Raw genomic sequence first — 25260 nt, 5'->3', positions numbered from 1 at the left:
AACATCACCAAAATAAATATTTTGGTGTCTTATTGTAACAGAGCATTATTTCTTACTAAATGCCATTAGTGAAGCAGCAGGTTAAACTGCTGAGCTGCTGATCTTGCTGACCAAAAGGTCGGTGGTTTGAATCGGGAGAGTGAACTCCTGCTGTTAGGGCTGGCTTCTGCCAACCTAGCAGTTTGAAAACATGCAAAAGTGAGTAGATCAATAGGTACTGCCTTGGAAGTGGGATGAGCTCCCACCGTTGCTGGTTTTTATAGACCATCAGTGTGAACAAAGGACCAAAGAAGCCCCAGCTTCTGCCAACCTTGCATTACAAAAACATGCAAATGTGAGTAGATTAATAGGTACTGCCTTGGGAATGGAGTGAGCTCCCACCATTAGCCCCAGCTTCTGCCAACCTAGCAGTACAAAAACATGCAAATGTGAGTCGATCAATAGGTACTGCCTTGGAAATGGGATGAGCTCCCACCGTTACCCCCCATCTTCTGCAAACATGCAAAAGTGAGTAGATCAATAGGTACCGCCTTGGGAATTGGGGGAGCTCCCACCGTTAGCCCCAGCTTCTGCCAAACTAGCAGTTCGAAAACATGCAAAAGTGAGTAGATCAATAGGTACTGCCTTGGGAATGGGGTGAGCTCCTGTTGTTAGCTCCAGCTTCTGCCAACCTAGCAGTTCGAAAACATGCAAAAGTAAGTAGATCAATAGGTGCTGCTTGGGAATGGGGTGAGCTTCCGCTGTTAGCCCCAGATTCTGCCAACCTAGCAGTATGAAAACATGCAAATGTGAGTAGATCAATAGGTATTGCCTTGGGAATGGGGTGAGCTCCCACTGTTAGCCCCAGATTCTGCCAACCTTGCAGTTTGAAAACATGCAAAAGCGGGTAGATCAATAGGTACTGCCTTGGGAATGGGGTGAACTCCTGCCATTAGCCCCAGCTTCTGCCAACTTTGCAGTTCGAAAACATGCAAATGTGAGTAGATCAATAGGTACTGCCTTGGGAATGGGGTGAGCTCCCACTATTAGCCCCAGATTCTGCCAACCTAGCAGTACAAAAACATGCAAATGTGAGTAGATCAATAGGTACTGCCTTGGGAATGGGGTGAGCTCCCACTATTAGCCCCAGATTCTGCCAACCTAGCAGTATGAAAACATGCAAATGTGAGTAGATCAATAGGTACTGCCTTGGGAATGGGGTGAGCTCCCACTATTAGCCCCAGATTCTGCCAACCTTGCAGTTCGAAAACATGCAAATGTGAGTAGATCAATAGGTACTGCCTTGGGAATGGGGTGAGCTCCACTATTAGCCCCAGATTCTGCCAACCTAGCAGTATGAAAACATGCAAATGTGAGTAGATCAATAGGTACTGCCTTGGGAATGGGGTGAGCTCCCACTATTAGCCCCAGATTCTGCCAACCTAGCAGTATGAAAACATGCAAATGTGAGTAGATCAATAGGTACTGCCTTGGGAATGGGGTGAGCTCCCACTATTAGCCCCAGATTCTGCCAACCTAGCAGTACAAAAACATGCAAATGTGAGTAGATCAATAGGTACTGCCTTGGGAATGGGGTGAGCTCCCACTATTAGCCCCAGATTCTGCCAACCTAGCAGTATGAAAACATGCAAATGTGAGTAGATCAATAGGTACTGCCTTGGGAATGGGGTGAGCTCCCACTATTAGCCCCAGATTCTGCCAACCTAGCAGTATGAAAACATGCAAATGTGAGTAGATCAATAGGTACTGCCTTGGGAATGGGGTGAGCTCCCACTATTAGCCCCAGATTCTGCCAACCTTGCAGTTCGAAAACATGCAAATGTGAGTAGATCAATAGGTACTGCCTTGGGAATGGGGTGAGCTCCACTATTAGCCCCAGATTCTGCCAACCTAGCAGTATGAAAACATGCAAATGTGAGTAGACCAATAGGTACTGTCTTGGGAATGGGGTGAGCTCCCGCTGTTAGTCCCAGCTTCTGCCAACCTTGCTGTTCGAAAACATGCAAAAGTGAGTAGATCAATAGGTACTGCCTTGGGAATGGGGTGAGCTCCTGCTGTTAGCTCCAGCTTCTGCCAACTTAGCAGCTTGAAAACATGCAAACGTGAATAGATCAATAGGGAAGATAACAGTGCTCCATGCAGTCATGCCAGTGGCCACATGACCTTGGAGATGTCTATGGACAACGCCGGCTCTTTGGCTCACAAATGGAGATGAGCAACATCCCCCAGAGTCGGACACGACTGGACTTAATGTCAGGGGCAAACCTTTACCTTTACTACTACCATTTTAAACCACACTTGATATGCTGATTTGGAAAGGCCAATGATTCCTTTTAACTTAAGGAAACTGATATATGTGCAGGGATCCATCTTCCCCAACCATGGGGTGTGGTGGGGGGCTTTCTAGTATTTGCTAAGTCCAATAAATGGTAGCAACCAGAGGCTAGTTTGCAACAATACATCCAACCTCCAGCTTTGGGTGTTATTCTGCCTTCCAAGTTGATGTGTTTGCAGCTGCCCCTCCATTATCGTCCTTCCTCCCTCGCTCCCTCTTTCTCTCCTTCCCAAACAAAGACTTCCTCCGAACAGTTGGATCCCACGCCAAATACAACCAAGGTAATTATGAGTGTTTATAGTTTCCCACTACTGGAACCGTCCCAATTTCTCAGCCTTCTCCCCATCTGCAGCGTACAGTTACACAGAAGACCGAGCCAGCTTTGAGCCAGAGCATTGCCAGGAATACGAAATGGGAGAAGACAAGGGGACGGCGGAGAAGGAGAGGGAATCATAGAATCATAGAATCAAAGAGTTGGAAGAGACCTCATGGGCCATCCAGTCCAACCCCATTCTGCCAAGAAGCAGGAATATTGCATTCAAATCACCCCTGACAAATGGCCATCCAGCCTCTGCTTAAAAGCTTCCAAAGAAGGAGCCTCCACCACACTCCGGGGCAGAGAGTTCCACTGCTGAACGGCTCTCACAGTCAGGAAGTTCTTCCTAATGTTCAGATGGAATCTCCTCTCTTGTAGTTTGAAGCCATTGTTCCATTGCGTCCTAGTCTCCAAGGAAGCAGAAAACAAGCTTGCTCCCTCCTCCCTGTGGCTTCCTCTCACATATTTATACATGGCTATCATATCTCCTCTCAGCCTTCTCTTCTTCAGGCTAAACATGCCCAGTTCCCTAAGCCGCTCCTCATAGGGCTTGTTCTCCAGACCCTTGATCATTTTAGTCGCCCTCCTCTGGACACATTCCAGCTTGTCAATATCTCTCTTGAATTGTGGTGCCCAGAATTGGACACAATATTCCAGATGTGGTCTAACCAAAGCAGAATAGAGGGGTAGCATTACCCCTCTATTCTGATTTGGTTAGACCACATCTGGAAGGAGGCCACATCCTCCTCCTCCTCTTTCTCCCAACTCCTGCAACATTATAGAGGAAAGGGGACCTCTCATGCCTCCACCACCCCCCATAAAGAACCCCACTTACAACTCATTGATCAGAATATCAGGCACCCAGATGGCATCGGTGGGAACAGACATCTGGGTGATGTTGTCAAATTCTTCGGGTTTCCATTGCAGAAACTCATCGATCCATTGCTGCAAAAAAGAGGAGAGGAAGGGTATCCATCAGGGCCAAATCAAGAGATAGAAGTGGGATAATATCATCATCTTACTTACTTAGGCAATCCCTTGTGGGCCGAGTAGGATATTCATAGAATCATAGAGTCATAGAGTTGGAAGAGATCTGTTGGGCCATCTAGTCCAACCCCATTCTGCCAAGAAGTAGGAATATTGCATTCAAAGCACCCCTGACAGATTGCCATCCAGCCTCTGTTTAAAAGCTTCCAAAGAAGGAGACTCCACCACACTCCAGGGCAGAGAGTTCCACTGCTGAACAGCTCTCAGGATCAGTGTTCTGGTGGGTCCATAGGTGACTGTGGAGCCCTATTCTTGATCTGCATCTTCTCCCACAGTGAGGGCATTGGTTTCCAGGTGGAAGGCACTCTCGTTTGGTAGTCCTTCATGAGATTGTTCCCGCTTCAGGAAGGCTGGGTTCTTTTCTTTCCCTTTCTTTCTTACTTACATAGGCGACCCCTCATAGTCCAAGGATGATGGTCCTCCAAGTGTAGTGTCGTGGCAGTGGGTCCATAGGTGACTGTGGAGCCCTCTTCTTGATCTGCATTTTCTCCCACAGTGAGGACATCGGTTTCCAGGTGGAAGGCAGTCTCGTTCAGGGTTGGCTTGACGCACCTTCTTCTTGGCATGTTTCTCTCTTTCGCCCTCCATTTGTGCCTCTTCAAATTCTACAGCACTGCTGGTCACAGCTGACTTCCAGCTGGAGCACTCAAGGGCCAGGGCTTCCCAGTTCTCAGTGTCTATGCCACAGTTTTTAAGGTTTGAGCCCATCTTTCAGTCTCTTTTCCTGTCCTCCATCATTCCGTTTTCCATTCTTGAGTTCGGAGTAGAGCAACTGCTCTGGGAGACGGTGGTCAGGCATCCGGACAACGTGGCCGGTCCAGCGGAGTTGATGGCAGAGGACCATCGCTTCAATGTAGGTGGTCTTTGCTTCTTCCAGCATGCTGACGTTGATCTGCTTGTCTTCCTAAGAGATTTGCAGGATTTTCCGGAGGCAGTACTGATGGAATCGTTCCAGGAGTTGCATGTGATGTCTGTAGACAGTCCACGTTACGCAGGCATAGAGCAGGATTGGGAGGACAATAGCTTTATAAACAAGCCCCCTGGTCCCCCTACGGATGTCCCGGTCCTCAAACACTCTTGCTTCATTTGGAAAAATGCTGCACTTGCAGAGCTCAGGCGGTGTTGTATTTTGGTGTCGATGTTGACTTTTGTGGAGAGGTAGCTACCAAGGTAGCGGAAATGGTCAACATATTCTAATGTTACACCATTAAGCTGTATCTCTGGCATCAGGGCCAAATCAAGAGATAGAAGTGGGATAATATCATCATCATCATCGAAGGAAGACACCCTGCTCCACCACTCATCATCATTATTGTGGAAAGACACCATGTTCCATCAATCATGCCTTCTTCTCTTCCATTGACCGACAGAAATACAACTTCCTGTTCTCTCTCATGTTCTCTATCCTTCTCATCCAACACCTCCCCAGAGCGAGGAGAAAGTTACTTTTGAAAGCAATCGATGGTAGGATTTTAAGAAATAGCTCAGTGGCCATTCTGGATGAGGGCATTTTGGACATTTTTGAACCAAATAGTCACTTTTCCAAACTTTGCTCCAGTTAGTGATGCTCTAAATGTCCATCAAGCCAGGAATATGCTCTCTCATTTTGTGCATGGCTGCCGCTTTGTGGTGCTGTTTTTTCCAGCTCAGAAGGACAAAAATTAAGAACCATCGAGCTCATTGTATTGTCAAAGGCTTTCATGGCTGGAATCACTGGGTTGGCAAGCTTGCCATAGATGCAGGTGAAACATCAGGAGAGAGTGCTTCTAGAACATGGCCATATAGCCCAAAAAACATACAACAACCCATCATAGATCTCGTCCATCTTATATTGAGAAATGTAAGGAAAACACATAATGTGTTGTCAAAGGCTTTCATAGCCAGAATCACTGGGTTGTTATGAGTCTTTTGGGCTGTCTGGCCATGTTCCAGAAGCATTCTCTCCTGACGTTTCACCCACATCTATGGCAGGCATCCTCAGAGGTTGTGAGGTCTGTTGGAAACTAGGAAAATTGGGTTTATATATCTGTGGAATAATGTCCAGGGTGAGAGAAAGAACTCTTGTCTGCTCGAGGCAAGTGTGAATGTTGTGATTGACCGCTTGATTAGCTTTGAAAAATCTTGAATAGCCAAGCATGTGGATGATTTCAACAGAAAGGAGGAAACCATAAAAATGAACAAAAACTGGCTACCAGTATTAAAAAAAGCTCTAAAATCAGGACAGTAAATAAAGAGGAACACTCAAACAACAGGGGAATTCATGACATGAAACAATCAGGGCCAGCTCACACTTTCCAACAAAGGATTTCCCCCAGGCAGGAAGCAGACAGGCTTTGAAGCTACCAGGCTATTCAATGCTACTCAAGCTGGCTAATTGCATCATTCACAGACAAGGATTCTTTCTCCCACCCTGGACATTATTCCACAGATATATAAACCTCACTTGCCTCGTTTCCAACAGACTCCTATGCAGATACTCTCACTGATTGATTTTGCAAACTTCATGGCTACTCAATGCTAATTCCTGACATGAAACAATCAGGGCCAGCTCACACCTTCCAACAAAGGATTCCCCCAGGCAGGAAGTAGCCAGGCTTTGAAGCTACCAGGCTATTTAGTGTTAATCAAGGTGGCTAATTGCAACATTCCCACTTGCCTCAAAGAGACAAGAGTTATTTCTCCCACTCTGGACATCATTCCACGGATATATAAACCCTACTTGCCTAGTTTCCAACCTCTGAGGATGTGGTGAAACATCAGGAGAGAATGCTTCTGGAACATGGTCAGACAGCCTGGAAAACTCACAGCAACCCAAAACCCATAATGCCCAGTGACTGAAGTAACTGAGAATACAGCTGGACTTCCAGGGGAAACCTAGCCATGGGAAAGGTATGGTGAAACCAAATGAAAAGAATGGTATGCAAAAGGTACCATGGAAGCAATGTATTGAGACTATCAGGTAGATGTAGATCAAATGCCAGGGATCCAAAGGATGACATAGACAACTGCAGAGGGACAAGATGAAGAGGAAAAATAGATACCCCATAAATAAAATGGAGACATCATCTTCTTACCTGTCTGTACCAGATATACGTGGTCAAGACTTGGTTCTTTTCATCCTGGTGAAAACAAAAACAGAGATTAGGTCGGTGAAATGCAAGGTCTGCTTCCTTCATTATAGAATCATAGAATCATAGAATCAAAGAGTTGGAAGAGACCTCCTGGGCCCTCATCCAGTCCAACCCCATTCTGCCAAGAAGCAGGAATATTGCATTCAAATCACCCCTGACAGATGGCCATCCAGACTCTGCTTAAAAGCTTCCAAAGAAGGAGCCTCCACCACACTCCGGGGCAGAGAGTTCCACTGCTGAACATAGAATCCTAGATTTGGAAGAGACCTCATGGGCCATCCAGTCCAACCCCATTCTGCCAAGAAGCAGGAATATTGCATTCAAATCACCCCTGACAGATGGCCATCCAGCCTCTGCTTAAAAGCTTCCAAAGAAGGAGCCTCCACCACACTCCGGGGCAGAGAGTTCCACTGCTGAACGGCTCTCACAGTCAGGAAGTTCTTCCTAATGTTCAGATGGAATCTCCTCTCTTGTAGTTTGAAGCCATTGTTCCGCGTCCTAGTCTCCAAGGAAGCAGAAAACAAGCTTGCTCCTTCCTCCCTGTGGCTTCCTCTCACATATTTATACATGGCTATCATATCTCCTCTCAGCCTTCTCTTCTTCAGGGTAAACATGCCCAGTTCCCTAAGCCGCTCCTCATAGGGCTTGTTCTCCAGACCCTTGATCATTTTAGTCGCCCTCCTCTGGACACATTCCAGCTTGTCAATATCTCTCTTGAATTGTGGCGCCCAGAATTGGACACAATATTCCAGATGTGGTCTAACCAAAGCAGAATAGAGGGGTAGCATTACTTCCTTAGATCTAGACACTATGCTCCTATTGATGCAGGCCAAAATCCCATTGGCTTTTTTTGCCGCCACATTAACCTTCTTGCATTGTGGTGAGAGGAATGAGATGGCCAAGTCAAGGAACATTGGAAAGGGTCATCTCCATGGTTTTGTGATAGACCTCATGCTTTGAGCACAGAAGGCACCAGCATTCGTTCCTGCCTTTGAATCAATGAGATTCTCCATGTCAGGATCTCAGTGACAAGACTTGAGGTGCTAAACCCTATCAGAGAACTTGGAGAGCGGTTGCCGGTTATCCAATAATAATAATAATTGACAAAAACATATAATAATAATAATAATAATAATAATAATAATACTTTATTTGTACCCCGCTACCATCTCCCCAAGGGACTCGGTGCGGCTTAAATGAGGCCAAATACAACAATACAAGCAATAATAACAATACAAGCAATTAAAATAAAAACATAGACAATAAGGAGTCCCCGGTGGCGCAGTGGGTTAAAGCACTGAGCTGCTGAGCTTGTTGATCGAAAGGTCGCAGGTTCGAATCCGGGGAGCGGCGTGAGCTTCCGCTGTCAGCCTTAGCTTCTGCCAACCTAGCAGTTCGAAAACATGCAAATGTGAGTAGATCAATAGGTACTGCTCCGGCGGGAAGGTAACGGCGCTCCATGCAGTCATGCCGGCCACATGACCTTGGAGGCGTCTACGGACAACGCTGGCTCTTCGGCTTAGAAATGGAGATGAGCACCACACCCCAGAGTCAGACACGACTGGACTTAATGTCAGGGGACTACCTTTACCTTTACTAGACAATAAAATATGCAACAATTAACAATAAGACAACACACAATTAAAACTGTGGGTAGGCCAAATGTAAAGTTAAAATTGGAAGTAATGCCGGGACATGGGCAAAAAGGTGAAAGTGGCGTTTGTGGAAAACATACAAGCAGACCTCATATGTAAAGTGCTTTGGAGGACAAAGTGCTATGGGAACATTATTCTGGGAAGGCACACTGGAACAACCACATCTTCAAACTCCTCCTAAAGACTGCCAAAGTTGGGGCCTGCCTGATGTCCTTAGGGAGTGAGTTCCAGAGTCGAAAGGGCCACCACCGAAAAGGCCCTCTCTCTTGTCCCCACCAATCGTGCCTGCGATGCAGGTGGGATCGAGAGCAGGGCATCTCCAGATGATCGAAGAGATCATGTGGGTTTGTATACAGGATGCGGTCACGCAGGTAGGCGGGTCCCAAACCGTTCAGGGCTTTGTAGGTGAGAACCTGCACCTTGAATTGGGACTGGAAAATGAATGGCAACCAGTGGAGCTCCTTGAACAGGAGGGTTGACCGCTCCCTGTAAGGAGCCCTGGTTAACAACCTGGCTGCTGCCCATTGGACCATCTGGAATTTCTGAGCCATTTTCAAGGGCAGCCCCATGTAGAGTGCATTGCAGTAATCCAGTCTAGAGTAGACTAAGGGGTGGACCACCTTGGCCAGATCCGCCTTGAAAAGGCATTGCAGTGGAGCAATCAACTGCTGAAGAACTTGAGAAGGTGGACATCCCAGTTCGGTTTAATAGCCTTCAAAGAAGGAGAAGTCTACAGACAACACTGAGCTAGCAGACCAACAATTTGCTTTCTTATAAGGCAACTGTGTAGTCCTATAAACACAAATACAGGCACAGAAGGCCCATCCCAATCACTAGTCTCCATTAAAGTAGACCTCGAAAATCAATGGAAATTGCATAAGCGTTGTCTTAATAACTTCCCATTGATTCCATGGATCCACTATAGAGCTGTGTTTAAGCCACTGAGTATATACTATACATAACACTCGGACAAGAAGGGAGGTGAACCCTATTGACTTAAATCACATTTCTTCATAGGGAAAAGGAGTTTGTGAATTTTTCACAAAAGAATACACCTTGGGAGGCTAATCATTGCAAAATGTTCTGCGTCTCCCATCGCCTCACCCAGCAGGGAGAAAGCTTTTAGCAAATTTTTGAAATATAATGAAATGCATGAGGTTGTCTTCCCTAATTCTTGTATCCTTTTAGTCATCCCGTTTATGGTGCGATCCTTTTTATTTGGGGGCAAAATAAGATGATTTCCTCCCCAAACAAAAATCCTGTTCCTCCATGATATTTTCCGTCAGTGCCCAAGTTTCTAGCATTGCAGAGAAAGAAAGAGACTAAATTGGCTCATACAGTAGAGTCTCACTTATCCAACATAAACAGGCCAGCAGAACATTGGATAAAGGAAAATGTTGGATAATACGGAGTATCCTCCCATTACCTGTCCGACGAGGTGCTAGACATCTAGAATACTAATGACAGGGACTCAAAGGGTTAAGGCAAGGCAATGCAAGAACGGCCTAGCAGGAAGTGCCCGGATGCGGAAGAAGAGCATGGAAATCTCAGAGGGAAGGAGGGAGGATGCTTCTGCTTCAAGTCCAGCCTCTTTCTCCCCTCTTTCTCCCCTCTTTCTCCTCCTCCTCCTCCTTGTCTTGCCTTTTCCATATATTGGGAATGGAGAGAGTTGGGAGTGCTCCTTTAATTGAAGGAGAAATGCTGGAGGAAAAGGAGGGCATCAGATAAGAGCATCGGATAAGACGGAATATCAGATAAGCGAAGGTCAGATAAATGAGGGTTGGATAAGTGAGACTCTACTGTATTGGGAATGGATAGAGAGTTGGAGAAATGCTGGAGGAAAAGGAAGGCATCAGATAAGAGCATCGGATAAGATGGAATGTCGGATAAGTGAAGGTCGGATAAGCAAGACTCTACTGTATTGGGAATGGAGACAGAGTTGGGGTGCGTGCCTTTAATTGAAGAGGAAATGCTGGAGGAAAAGGAGGGTGTCTGATGAGAACATTGGGTAAGACAGAATGTCAGATAAGTGAATGTCGGATAAGCGAGACTCCACTGTATTGGGAATGGAGAGAGAGTTGGGGAGCACTCCCTTAATTGTAGGGGAAATGATGGAGGGAAAGGTGGGCATCGGATAAGAGCGTTGGATAAGCGAAGGTTGGATAAGTGAAGATCGGATAAGCAAAATCCTACTGTATTGGGAATGGAGAGAGAGTTGGGAGCGCTCCTTTAATTGAAGGGGAAATGCTGGAGGAAAGGGGGGGCGTCAGATAAGAGCATCGGATAAGACGGTATGTCGGATAAGTGAAGGTTGGATAAGCGAGACTCTACTGTACTTTTTAAAAGTCTTTGATTTGTTGCACCCGTATTCCCTTGTTCACTATCGGCCCCTTTTGTCTGGATTCCTAAATTCTGCTTACGTTCTGTGGAAGTGACTTCAGTGCTGGAAATTTGGGGACTGAAGGAAAAGTTCATGGGGAAGAAGTATTCTCATTCTTTAAAGAAAAGGAACTCTTTCAGTCTCTGCATCTCAATGTCCTAATGGGCCGAAGTGACGCTTGACAACCAAACTGATGGTGCCTTGCAACTAACAACTGACAGCTCTTCAAAATGGAAAAAGGAGGACTTTGGAGAGATGCTGAGCTAAAACCTCAGAACAAAAGCAAAAAACCAGCAAATGAGCCTGTTCTGTTGTGGCAATCTCTATGGAGACCAACGTCTCCAAAAGCCAAGGAAGCAAGAAAACGAGGCGACTCCCCCACAAAACTGGAGAGATGTATTCCAATCCTTGTGGATCCTGTCGATCCACACTGATCCATCAAAGCCAAAGAATTTGGGAGTGAGGAAGAAGACACCTACCACGCTCAGAATGGCATAGATCATGAGGTCGATGGCCACGTTGGTGGTCTTCCTCCAGTTCCGGACGGGCCGCACCCCTTTCTTGTAGCCGGTGAATAAATAGTCGGAGAGCATGCGCAGAGCAGGTTTGCTCACATTGGTGATCTTGCTGGGAATTTTTGGAGGCACTGCAAAGCAAAAAGATACCTGTCATATAGGGAAGATTCACTTCTCATGAAGGTGAATTCCTCCCTGAAGCAAACCAGCATCCCCATCTCATAACACAGTGGTTCCCAAGCTTTGAGCCTCCAGTTGTTTTGGACTTCAACTCCCAGAAATCCCAGCCAGCTTATCACATGTTTGGAACTGTGGGAGCTGAAGTCCAAAACACCTGGAGGCCCAAAGGTTGGGAACCACTGTCCTCTGAGCATTGAATTACTGTGTTGCGAAATGATGCCTGTCAAAAATGGTGTGCCACCCACATGTAATGTTTGGAGAGCACTGATCTACACTGTAGGATGCATGCAGTTTGACCCCACTTTAATTACCAAGGCTCAATACAATGTGACTCCAAATCATGTCTCCAAGCATGGCATTGTGAATGAGCGCTGATTAGGCCTGAAGTGTCCAAGTCTGAATTCTGTTCACAGAGGAAGCTCATTCTGAACAGCCTTGAGGTAGTTACTTTAAGGATGCATCTACACTGGAGAATGAATGCAGCTTGGCATAGCTTTAACAGCCAAGGCTCAAGGCTACGGAATCATGAGAGTTGCGGTTCAGTGAGGTACAGAGAAAGCCAAAGACCTTGCAAATACATGACATAGCATAGTGAACGTGGGACCAAACTGCATTCATTGTACAGCGTAGATCAGGCATGGGCAAACTTGGGCCCTCCATGGTTTTTGGACTGCAACTCCCACAATTCCGAACAGCCTCAGGCTGTTAGGTTGGTGTGTGTTCGCCTTCCCATTTGCAGGAGTTGTACTTTTTATATATATGTTGCAAATTAGCACCACATATGAAGCATTCCTTGTGGCGTCACATGTCTATGGGTGTCAAATCAGGATACGAACTGCACAGAAAGCAAAAAGAACAGAGGTTTATTATTTCATGCCTGAAGGGATGTCAGAATAGAGTCTATGCTGTACTGCGCTTAAGCAGCTGAGGGGGGAAAGTAAGGAGCCTGTGGCTGTTAGGAATTCTGGGAGTTGCAGTCCAAAATACCTGGAGGGCCCAAGTTTGCCCATGCCTGGTGTAGATGCACCCATGGCCAAAGAAGAAACTCTTCCAAGCTCTCAAGTATGTGTTATTTCAAATTTGTGTTATGGTGTATATTTTGTTATTTTGTATTCTATCTAAGTTGTATTATTTTGGGCTTGGCCTCATGTTAGCCACCCCGAGTCCCCTCTGTGGAGATGGTGGCAGGTTATAAATAAAGATGATGATGATGATGATGATTATTATTATTATTATTATTTGAAACACCACAAGATGAGTCCACAGCAGACACTCTGCTGGCTGTTGTATTGGATCACACGCCGGACACTTCTCAAGTGTCTAGGACTGTGTGATGTATCAGCGAATAATGCGTGCACATCCCAGGAAGGTGGCCTTCTACAACTGGAAGATGGTAATTTGGTCAGTGCCAATTGTTTTTAAGTGCAGGCTAAGATCTTTAGGCACTGCACCCAGTGTGCCGATCACCACTGGGATTCCTTGACGGGCTTGTGCCAGAGTCTTTGCAGTTCGATCTTTAAATCCTCATATTATGTCAGGTTTTCCAGTTGTTTCTTTTCAATCCTGCTGTCACCTGGGATTGCAACATCAACGATCCACACTTTGTTTTTTAACATGATTGTGAGTTCAGGAGTATTATACTCCAAAACTCTGTCAGTCTGAATCCAGAAGTCCCAGAGGAGTTCGGCGTGTTCATTCTCTGTAACTTTTTCCAGCTTGTGATCCCACCACAGATGGTGTTTGTGGCACAAGTTCCAATGAATCATCTGAGCAAGGGTGTTGTGCCTCTGCTTGTAGTCTGTCTGCGCGATCTTCTTGCAGCAGCTCAGGATGGGATCTATTATTTCACCTGGCCTTATGTAATTGTATGATTTGTATTTTAATGTATTTTATGTATTAATGTATTATGATGTTGCTATGTTATGTTTTTTATACTAATTGTGTATGAACCTTATGCTGTGAACCGGCCTGAGTCGCTCTTCGGAGGTCGAGAAGACCAGGTTATAAAAACTCTAAATAAATAAATAATAAATAAATCTGCTTCCTTGCAGAGTCTACACTTGGGATCTGTTGTCAACTTTTCAATTCTGGCTTTGATGGCCTTGGTTCGAATGGCTTGTTCTTGGGCTGCCAGAATCAGGCCCTCCTTTGTCTCCTTTTTCTATTTGTGAGCCACAGCCATGTTTTTTCTTTATCAATTTGGCTCTCAGTTTTTCCCAGGAACTGTCCATGGAGAGCCTTCTTTGGCCAGTTTTCTATTTTATTATTATTATTATTATTATTATTATTATTATTATTATTATTTCAGGATTGACGTTTAGTGCCACTTTGCAAGTAATTCTTGGCATTTGAAGAAACACTTCCAAGTCCCAAGACGAGCTCCTCTGCTACTGCTGCTGCTTTGCCTGCCACGTGTCTCTCCCTGTTCATGACTCCTTCACCCTGGGGCACAATTCTCTCTCCCCAAGCCAGCCCTAATTGGCATAGATCTGCCCAGGCTTGGGGGGCCTGGAGCTCAGAGGAGTCTTTCCACGCAGACCCCTCTGCCTTTTTCGCTCTGCCTCGTAATTCCTCCAAGTTGGCTGGGCTCACGAGCGCCAGGCAGCAGGAGAGAGAGGAGACGGAGAAGGGCAGAGGAGAAGGAGGAAAAACAAATTAGAGGAGTCGGCAGAAAGCAGGCCGGCTTCATCGGCCGCACGGCAGGCTCTGCTTTTGTCTTTTCCCAAATGGACAACTGCCATGTGCCAAGGGCTACATCTGCTGGGCCACCGGCTCCAGGCAGATGGGTTCTGGAGTCTTGATGGCATCTTACTTTTTTACTTACTTAGGCGATCCCTCATTGGACGAGTAAGATGGTCTTCCTTGATGACTATTTTTGTGGGTTTGTAGGTGGCTGTGGTGCCCTATTCTTGACCCGCATCTTCTCCCACAGTGAAGGCATTGGTTTCCAGGTGGAAGGCGGTCCCGGTCGGGGTTGGCTTGACGTGCCTTCCTCCTGGCATGTTTCTCTCTTTCACCCTCCACTCGTGCCTCCTCAAATTCTGCAGCACTGCTGGTCGCAGCTGACCTCCAGCTGGACCGCTCAAGGGCCAGGGCTTCCCAGTTCTCAGTGTCTATGCCAGAGTTTTTAAGGCTGGCTTTGAGCCCATCTTTCAATCTCTTTTTCTGTCCTCCAACATTCTGTTTTCCGTTCTTGAGTTCGGAGTAGAGCAACTGCTTTGGGAGACGGTGGTTGGGCATCCAGACAACGTGGCTGGTCCAGTGGAGTTGATGGCAGAGGACCATCGCTTCAATGCTGGTGGTCTTTGCCTCTTCCAGCACGCTGACGTTTATCTGCTTGTCTTCCCAAAATATTTGCAAGATTTTCCAGAGGCAGCGCTGATGGAATCGTTCCAGGAGTTGCATGTGACATCTGTAGACAGTCCACGTTTCGCAGGCATAGAGCAGGGTTGGGAAGACAATAGCTTCATAGACAAGCCCCTTGGTATCCCTACGGATGTCCCGGTCCTCAAACACTCTCTGCTTCATTTGGGAAAATGCTGCACTCGCAGAGCTCAGTCGGTGTTGTATTTCGGTGTCGATGTTCACTTTGGTGGAGAGGTGGCTGCCAAAGTAGCGGAAATGGTCAACATTTTCTAATGTTACACCATTAAGTTGTATCTCTGGCATTGAGGAGGAGATGGCATCATTGCCAACTGTTGAACACCATTGGCACAGAAAGGGTTGTTTCGTGCAAGGCCAACCTAAATCCCTTGAAGCAATGTTTTTCAACCTTCCTAATGCCACAACCCCTTAATACAATTCCTCATATTGTGCTCACCTCCAACCATAACATTATTTTTGTTATGGTTGATTCACAACTGTCATTTTGCTACTGTTCTGAATCATCATCTAAATATCCAATATGCAGGATGTATTCACTGGCACAAATATTCAATACATCCAAATTTGAATACGGGTGGGGGTGGAGGGGGATTGATTGATTTTGTCATTTGAGAGTTGTATTTGCTGGGATTTATAGTTCACCTACAATCAAAGAGCATCCTGAACTCCACCGACGATGGAATTGAACCAAACTTGGCACACGGAACTCCCATGACCAACAGAAAATACTGGAAGGGTTTGGTGGGCATTGATCTTGATTTTTGGAGTTGTAGTTCATCTACATCCAGGAGCCCCCAGTGGCGCAGTGGGTTAAACCCCTGTGCCGGCAGGACTGAAGACCAACAGGTCGCAGGTTCAAATCTGGGGAGAGGCGGATGAGCTCCCTCTATCAGCTCCAGCTCCTCATACGGAGACATGAGAGAAGCCTCCTACAAGGATGATCAAAACATCAATTCATCCAGGCGTTCCCTGGGCAACGTCCTTGCAGATGGCCAATTCTCTCACACCAGAAGCGACTTGCAGTTTCTCAAGTCGTTCCTGACACGACAAAAAAAAATCTACATCCAGAAAGCACTGTGGACTCAAAGAATTATGGATCTGGACCAAACATGGTACGAATACTCAAAATGCCCAAATGTGAACATTGGTGGAGTTTTGGGGAAAATAGATCTTGACATTTGGGAGTTGTAGTTTCCAGGATTTATAGTTCACCTACACTCAAAGAGCATTCTGAACCCCACCAACGATAGAATTGGGCCAAACTTCCCACACAGAACCTCCATGACCAACAGAAAATACTGCATTTTCTGCTGGTCTTTAATGACCTCTCTGACACCCCTTCATGACCCTCTCAGGGGTCCCGACCCCCAGGTTGAGAAATGCTGCCCTAAAGGTAATGGATCCCACCTGATCTTGGAAGCCAAACAGGGTCAGCCTCGATTGGTACTTGAATAGGAGGAGACCATCAATCAATACCAAGATTATGTTTCCAAGGAAGGAACTGGCAAAACCAACTCTGAGGATTCCTTGTTGAGGAGATACCTATTTAGGGCAGGCTTAAATACTCTAAAGCAGTGGTTCTCAACCTGGGGTCCCCAGATGTTTTGGCCTTCAACTCCCAGAAATCCTAACAGCTGTTAAACTGGCTGGGATTTCTGGGAGTTGTAGGCCAAAAACATATGGGGACCCCAGGTTGAGAACCACTGCTCTAAAGGCACTTGATCCTAGTTTATCTAGGAAGGTGAGCAGGGACTGCCTTGGTTGATATTGGGATGGGATGCCACCAATCCATACCAAGTGCTGTAGTCATATTACAGAGGAAGGGACTAGCAAAGCCAACCCTGAGGATTCCTTGTCTAAGAAAACCTTATTTAGGGAAGACCTAAGTACCTAAAGGCACATGTTCCTGTCTGGTTTGGGGAGCTAATTTGGATGGGGATTTGGATGGGAGACCACCAATGAATCCCATGCACTGTAGACTCTATTTCAGCAGAAAGGAGTGGCAACACCACCTCTCAGTAATCATAGAATCATAGAATCAAAGAGTTGGAAGAGACCTCCTGGGCCATCTAGTCCAACCCCATTCTGCCAAGAAGCAGGAATATTGCATTCAAATCACCCCTGACAGATGGCCATCCAGACTCTGTTTAAAAGCTTCCAAAGAAGGAGCCTCCACCACACTCTGGGGCAGAGAGTTCCACTGCTGAACGGCTCTCACAGTCAGGAAGTTCTTCCTCAGGTTCAGATGGAATCTCCTCTCTTGTAGATTGAAGCCATTGTTCTGCGTCCTAATCTCCAAGGAAGCAGAAAACAAGCTTGCTCCTTCTTCCCTGTGGCTTCCTCTCACATATTTATACATGGCCCTCATCATATCTCCTCTCAGCCTTCTCTTCTTCAGGCTAAACATGCCCAGCTCCCTAAGCCGCTCCTCATAGGGCTTGTTCTCCAGACCCTTGATCATTTGAGTTGCCCTCCTCTGGACACATTCCAGCTTGTCAATATCTCTCTTCAATTGTGGTGCCCAGAACTGGACACAATATTCCAGGTAAAGTGGTCTAACCAAAGCGGAATAGAGCATGGGGAGCATGACTTCCCTAGATCTAGACACTAGGCTCCTATTGATGCAGGCCAAAATCCCATTGGCTTTTTTTGCCACCACATGACATTCCTGGCTCATGTTCAACTTCCTGTTCACAAGGACTCCAAGATCTTTTTCACACGTCCTGCTCTCGAGCCAGGTGTCCCCCATTCTGTCTCTTTGCATTTCGTTTTTCCTGCTAAAGTGGAGTAGCTTGCATTTGTCACTGTTGAACTTCATTTTGTTACAAGGTTCTTGTAGGTTTTTTTGGGCTATAGGGCCATCTATGGCAAGCAAAACGTCAGGAGAAATACCTCTAGAACATGGCCCTATAGCCCGAAAAAACCTACAAGAACCTTGTGATTCCAGCCATGAAAGCCTTCGACAATACATTCATTTTGTTAGTTTTGGCCATTCATCTCTCTAATCTGTCAAGATGGTTTTGAATCCTGCTTCTGTCCTCTGGAGTATTGGCTCTCCCTCCCAATTTGGTGTCGTCTGCAAACTTGATGATCCTGCCTTCTAGCCCTTCATCTAAGTCATTAATGAAGATGTTGAACAGGACCGGGCTTCTTCATTCCAAGATGAAGAGGAAGCATTAGTGAGCACTCTCTGTGTTCGTCCACTTAACCAATTACAGATCCACCTCACCGTAGTTTTGCCTAGCCCACATTGGACTAGTTTCCTTGCCAGAAGGTCATGGGGGACCTTGTCGAAGGCCTTCCTGAAATCCAGGTACGCCACATCCATGGCATTCCCTGTCCAGCTTGTAATCCCTTCCATAAGACAGCCTTATGAGATTCATTGGTTTCCAGAAATGATCTGAAAGCACAGTTCCCTGAAATGTCAAGACTGCGACCCAAGTAGGTATGTGTTTCCTTGCTAACATTGTTCACAAAGGAAGCAATGAATAATTGTATCAATTCTCATCCTGCATAATTTTCCTAGACTATTCCCAGGTCAGGACTTACTATGGGCAAAATGTGTTGCATGGCATTGTTTTGCTCCACAAATGCTCTTCTTCAACCACCTTGCGTTGCTGCGTTGCTTCGACTACTTTGAAACTCTCTCATCTCAACAAGTCCAATTGATATACTTCCAGTCAATGTGAATTATTCAATTAGTGTTTCAAAATGAGTTGATTTTAACAGCTGGCTGGAGAAGGAGGCGGAGGAGAGGGGCATCTCTTCAATGCCAAACACTGACCTCCCCTTTCCAAAACACTACATCTCCCAGAAGGGAAATGAATCCTTCCCTCTCTTCCACCCCCAGAGTTTCTGCATGCAACAGATGGGAGTGGGATCTCAGGGAAAAAAATGAGGTTTGTTAGTTTTCCTACATAACAAAGAATGTTGTTTTTCGCTGAGAAAGGGCAAAGAGACAGATCATGCGGCTGTTGGAGAAGCTCTGGACTGAGTCATGGTGAAAGGGAGCTGGAACCGAGCTGAAGGCCAGGAATCCCAATGAACTCGACTCCCCCAAAATGAGGTCCACTCTTGTTTGAGCATCGAGGATGGGCTGGAATGTGTCCAAAGGTAGACAACTGGAAGACAATCCCTAAGAGGAACGGATAGAGTTGTCATTGACCATCTAAAAGGATGCCATGTAGAAGGTGAAAGAGAACTTCTTTTTGGCTGTTCCAGGACCAAAGCATTAAAAATACAAGTAAGAAGCTTAGGGTGGATCAAGTTGTTCCACCTGAACACCTGCCCTTGATCACCTAAAATGATCAAGGGTCTGGAGAAGAAGACCTATGAGGAGCGGCTTAAAGAGCTGGGCATGTTTAGCCTGAAAAAGAGAAGGCTGAGAGAAAACATGATAGCCATGTATAAATAGGTGAGAGGAAGTCATAGGGAGGAGGGAGAGAACTTGTTTTCTGCTGCCCTGGAGACTAGGAAGCAATGGAACAATGGCTTCAAACTACAAGAAATGAGATTCCACCTGAACATGAGGAAGAACTTCCTGACTGTGAGAGCTGTTCAGCAGTGGAACTCTCTGCCCCGGAGTGTGGTGGAGGCTCCTTCTTTGGAAGCTTTTAAACAGAGGCTGGATGGCCATCTGTCAGGGGTGATTTGAATGCAATTTTCCTGTTTCTTGGCAGAATGGGGTTGGACTGGATGGCCAACTCTAGGATTTATGATTAGCAGGAGTGCCTTGAATGTAAGAGCTGTGGACAGTGGAATGGGCATCTCAGAGAGAGGTGGACTTTCATCTTAGGAAGTTGGGTGGACGTCTTCTTGAAGTGCTTCCGATGTGTCTTTCTGCATGGTAAAGGATTGGACTAGATGGTCCTTGGGATCCCCTTGAACACCATAATTCTGTGATTCTAAGCAAGTTTGATCTAGAATCATCTTCTCTGATCTGGAATTATATCTCCTGCTCTTTGGTCAGATAGGAACTGTAGCCCAACCGATGTAGATGGTATCCCATTGGGAAAGGGCTGCTTGAAGGTCCCTCTCTCTGCGGGTGATCAGATTCTTCATTTATGGTTTTGCTTTATGTGTTTATATATTATGTGTGTAAGTGAGTGAGTGAGTTAGTATGAACTCATATTCTCCAGGGGAACGTAATATGGAGTCACATGGAAAGAGAGAAGAGCTGTGTGTGGAGGAAGTGGGAGAGAAGGGTCTCCCCTGGAGATTCTAGCAGGAGTATGACTATGTTTACCTGCAGGGTGGGAGGTTGGACTGGATGGCTCTTGGAGTCCCTTCCAACACTATGATTCTATCATTCAATGGAACCTTTGGGACAATGACAGCTCAACTGATGAAGAGCCATTGGGGAACAACCCAGCCTCCCTAGATCAAAAGCCAGCAGCAAATACTCTACAGCCTTTGACAACAACGTCAATCACCTATGCCACAAGAAACCATCCAGGCCATTTCAGGTCCACTGTTCCACCAAAGTGGGATCGAAGGGCCACTTGGGTGCCACAAGTTGCTCTGTCTCCCCTCCCGCCATTCAGCATTGAGATGGTTAACTCATCTCAACAACATTGGAGAAGTTAAATCCAAATGCTTGATCTTCTCCATGGTGTTGGAATACATTCCTTACAAGGAAACTCTAAAGAGTGTTTGGGAATGGTTGTGCTGTTCTTTGTGGGCAGCAAAGGGTCATGGGTGGAAGTTTGTACAATTACATACAAAGTGGAGAAAGTGGACAAGATGCATCCTTCACTCCTAATGTCAGAACTCAGGGTCATCCAATTTAATTCACTGGCAGCACTTCAGGAGAGATAAGGAAATACTTCATTTGGACATGCAATTAATTTATGGATTTCTCTGCTAGAAGATGTGGACATGGCTGAGAAGCTTTAGAAAAGTGGCGAATCTCTCAATGATCGCTCATCATGATGTCCATATTCAACATCTAACGTTTAGCGTCATGTCCAGTTGTGAATCTCAGCTCAGTGGGAAAGATTGTCCCTTAGTTGACCCATTTGCAAGCTTCCTTGGTGGACCTTAGTTTGTTGTTTTAGGCAAAAGGAAACTAGACCTGATGGACCTTTGATTCTTCTGAGGCTCTCATGGATGGCTGCATTCTCAATCCTTTTGGATTCAATGGAAATACATCACACTCAAGTGCCATGGAAGAAATATGGTGTCTAACTACCAATTGCTCCAAAAGAAGACATGGAGAAGAAACTCATGAAGCAGAACTTGAAAAAGTTACTTTTTAAAGACAAGAAAGCCAATGGACAAGTTAGTTGAGGAAACTGCTCAAGGTCTTCTTCATGATATTGTCTGTTACCTACCAGAGAGGGGTTCATCTTGGCCAATTGTCATCCATATTTTGCATCATTGATGACTCGGTTCTTCATTCAGGGGATTTGCCGTCTGAGAGTGGCCTCCAAATGAAAGGCATGCTCAAAATGTGTCTTCAGAAGACCATCCTCTGTACTCTCACCTGTCAGGAGCTTCACAAACCTGTTCCCACCACTTTGCAATTGGAATATTGCCTGATTAACAGATGATCATTAGATAGGAATGTCTTGCGCTACCAGGAACAAGCTGTTCCTGACACCTCCAATGTTTTCCAAGAATTCTGGTCCACCGCCCTTCTGAGGAACTAAATACACAAGGCTGGGTCTCCCACATTTTAGATTGATAGCCTTTGCTTCTCGATTCCAACTGAGTTTGATATTACAAAGGCTGACAATGAATGTTCTCCACTAAATATGCAGTATGGGACATGATAGTCCACTAGGTTCATCATGTCCCATTTCAAGGGGTTGCAATTCCATTGATTGATTGATTGATTTACTCCTTTATTTCAATATTGATATCTCATCTTCTGCCCCGGTGGCGCAGTGGGTTAAAGCACTGAGCTGCTGAGCTTGTTGATCGAAAGGTCGCAGGTTTGATTCCAGGGAGCGGCGTGAGCTTCCGCTGTCAGCCCTAGCTTCTGCCAACCTAGCAGTTCGAAAACATGCAAATGTGAGTAGATCAATAGGTACCACTTCGGCGGAAAGGTAACAGCGCTCCATGCAGTCATGCCGGCCACATGACCTTGGAGGTGTCTATGGACAACGCTGGCTCTTCGGCTTAGAAATGGAGATGAGCACCACATCCCAGAGTCAGACATGACTGGACTTAATGTCAGGGGACTACCTTTGCCTTTACCTATCTCATCTTCTGCCTGAAGATCTCAGGGCAGCATGCAGTGGAACCAACACCATCCGAGTGAAACAATATCAAAACTAAGAATGATTGCACAAGGCTAACAAAATATTGAACAGTTTAACATTTTATGTCAAGCATAGGTTTTGGTGCTGTGTGCCTTCCAGTCATTTTGGAGTCACAATGCCCCTAAGACCATAAATCATGGCAAGATGTATTCAGAAGAGGCTTGCCATTGCTTTCCTCTGAGGATGAGAGAGTGTGACTCATCGAAGTGGGTTTCCATGGCTGATCCATGGTCTCCAGAGTCATAACCCAATGTGCAAACCACAATGCCGTTAAAAGCAGTGGCAACATTGGAAAACAAATGCAAGCCAAGACACGGAATGACTTCCAATCAGAATTCCCTCCAAACTTTCCCCCAAGTTTCCCTCCTTACCTTTGCTTTGCAGCCGAGGAGCGAAAAGGAGCAGCAAGAGGGAAATCCACAGTGTGGAGGGAGCCATGGAGGATTTGGAAGAAGAGGAGAAGAATCCACCAAATTCCTGAGTCCGTCTGATCCAAGCAATGCCCTGCGATGGTTCTCTGGCACCCTTTCCTCCTCCCTTGCCTTTGCTTCTGCGGAGAAATGAAACACAATTAAGGACAGAGCGAAAAACAGAGAGACTTTGCTCCCCTCCTTTCCTTGTTTTTTCCCCAAACTGTTGGATATTCTTTTTTTTTTCAGAAATGCATAATTAATGTTGCCGTCTCTGCCTCTCAATCTCTCAATCTCTCTCTGCTGCCTCAAGTTTCACGTCGAGAGAAAGGTTCACCCACCCACCCATCCATCCAAGCTGATGTCATGGAAAAACGATCGGGGATTAATACACATATCTTTCGAATCATCGCTCTGAAATTGGGAAGAGAAAATGGGGAGATGGCCAAAGGGGTCACCTGTGTCGTGCTCAAGATGAGAGGCTGGTTGTCACCTGAAACCCATCGTCTCTACAAATTGATGGGTTGCTTTAGTGCGATCATTGGTGCATTAAGCCATCCAGTATTATGATTAGGATAAGATACATTGGGTACATTTACAGTGTAGAATTAATGCAGTTTGACCCCACTTTCACTGCCATGGCTCAACGAGAGGGATCATGGAAGTTGCAGTTTTACAAGGCTTTCGGATGTCTTTATCAAAGAGTGCTGGCAACAAACTACAACTCCTAGGACCATAGCAGGGAGCCATGGCCCATAAGGTCATCTCCAAACCACAAGTGTAGATGCATCCAGGGTCTTCTCAATTATAGAACACCCTCCCAAGGAAAACTTGCCTGGTTCCATCCCTTACAAAGAAACTATAGTGTTCCTTCTGTCCCTTCACCAGGGCCCACTTTGACCAGGGAACACTTTGACCAGGGAACACTTTGATGAGGGACCATTTTGACCAGGAACCATTTTGACCAGGGACCACTTTGACCAGGGAATGCTTTGATGAAGGACCATTCTGACCAGGAACCATTTTGACCAGGGAATACTATGATGAGGGACCACTTTGACCAAGGACCACTTTGACCAGGAACCATTTTGACCAGGAACCACTTTGACCAGAGCCCACTTTGACCAGGGAACACTATGATGAGGGACCACTTTGACCAGGGACCACTCTGACCAGGAACCATTTTGACCAGGGCCCACTTTGACCAGTGAACACTATGATGAGGGACCACTTTGACCAGGGACCACTTTGACCAAGGCCCACTTTGACCAGGGAACACTTTGATGAGGGACCACTTTGTCCAGGGACCACTTTGACCAGGGAACACTTTGACCAGGGCACACTACAACCAGGGACCACTTTGACCAGGGCCCACTTTGACCAGGAACCATTTTGACCAGGACCCACTTTGACCAGGGCCCACTTTGACCAGGAAACATCTTGAGCAGGACCCACTTTGACCAGTAAACATCTTGACCAGGGCCCACTTTGACCAGGACCCACTTTGACCAGGGAACACTTTGACCAGGGAACACTATGATAAGGGACCACTTTGACCAGGGCCCACTTTGACCAGGAAACATCTTGACCAGGACCCACTTTGACCAGGAAACATCTTGACCAGGACCCACTTTGACCAGTAAACATCTTGACCAGGGCCCACTTTGACCAGGACCCACTTTGACCAGGGAACACTATGATAAGGGACCACTTTGACCAGGGCCCACTTTGACCAGGACCCACTTTGACCAAGACCCACTTTGACCAGGGAACACTTTGACCAGGGAACACTATGATGAGGGACCACTTTGACCAGGGCCTACTTTGATCAGGACCACTTTGACCAGCTCTAGTTTCTGATACAGAACACATGCCATGGTCAGCAACTGGGAAGGAGTGGCAGGTGGCATGAAAGTAGGAGAAATAAAATAAATAAAGAGGAAGAAGGCTCACAGACCATATTTTTGTCCTCACGGTCCACTGCTGGTCCATGGCCTACAGGTTAAGAACCACTGCTCTAATACAAGCCCTGCCAAAGAAACAATGGAAAAGGAGCAAAGCATCTAAGATTTAGACCCAAATGGTTCAGCAGATTTCCCTGGTTGGCCTACTCATTTCATGCACAAGATGCGCTCTGTAAGTATGGTGTGGTGTTTGGAGGAGAAGTTGGAGGTCAAGGTGGTCATCATAAACTTGGTGCATTGGTTGCTAAACCATTTGTGCAATGGGAAAATGCAATTGAAGTCTTCAATGGACACAAAAAAACCAGAGTCTCATCAAAACAACTTGTGCTGGGCTGAAAAGTTCTTGCTAATTCACAATGCAAAACCTTTTGATGATAAAGGAAATAAGAAGAAAACAGAACGAAACTTCTCCCAGTTGTGGAAACTATTATTTATTTATTATTTTATTTATTTGGTACTCTTGTATACCGCTAATATCTCAGCCTATACGGCGACTCATTGCGGTTTACAACATATTTAAAACTACAATATTCCAATTTAAAATATAAAATAAAATATAAAATACATACATATACATACATAGTATTGGGCCACCAATACAGACCGGAACATCTCATAATTAAAGTCACAATCCAATTCGTTGTCCGTGATTGCTAGTCCATGATCAAAACATCATCA

At 45.9% G+C, this 25260-nt stretch overlaps 1 protein-coding gene across 1 annotated transcript in view; it reads right to left on the bottom strand.

Moving 5' to 3' along the window:
* The window catches only part of LOC132782435 (5-hydroxytryptamine receptor 3A-like), a 29474-nt gene extending 6510 nt beyond the window's left edge, over nucleotides 1–22964 (bottom strand). The window contains exons 1-4 of the mRNA XM_060787234.2: nucleotides 22580–22964; nucleotides 11344–11510; nucleotides 6773–6817; nucleotides 3487–3596 (exon numbers count right to left, since the gene is read on the bottom strand). Of these exons, the coding sequence (XP_060643217.2) occupies nucleotides 3487–3596; nucleotides 6773–6817; nucleotides 11344–11510; nucleotides 22580–22646 (389 nt within the window). The 5' untranslated portion in view covers nucleotides 22647–22964. The remainder of the gene's footprint in view (nucleotides 1–3486; nucleotides 3597–6772; nucleotides 6818–11343; nucleotides 11511–22579) is intronic.
* Between the last annotated feature and the right edge of the window lie 2296 nt (nucleotides 22965–25260).

This window comes from Anolis sagrei, chromosome 7, assembly GCF_037176765.1.
Source record: "Anolis sagrei isolate rAnoSag1 chromosome 7, rAnoSag1.mat, whole genome shotgun sequence".
Lineage (NCBI taxonomy): Eukaryota > Metazoa > Chordata > Lepidosauria > Squamata > Dactyloidae > Anolis > Anolis sagrei.
This window is presented reverse-complemented; position numbering and strand designations above follow the sequence as displayed.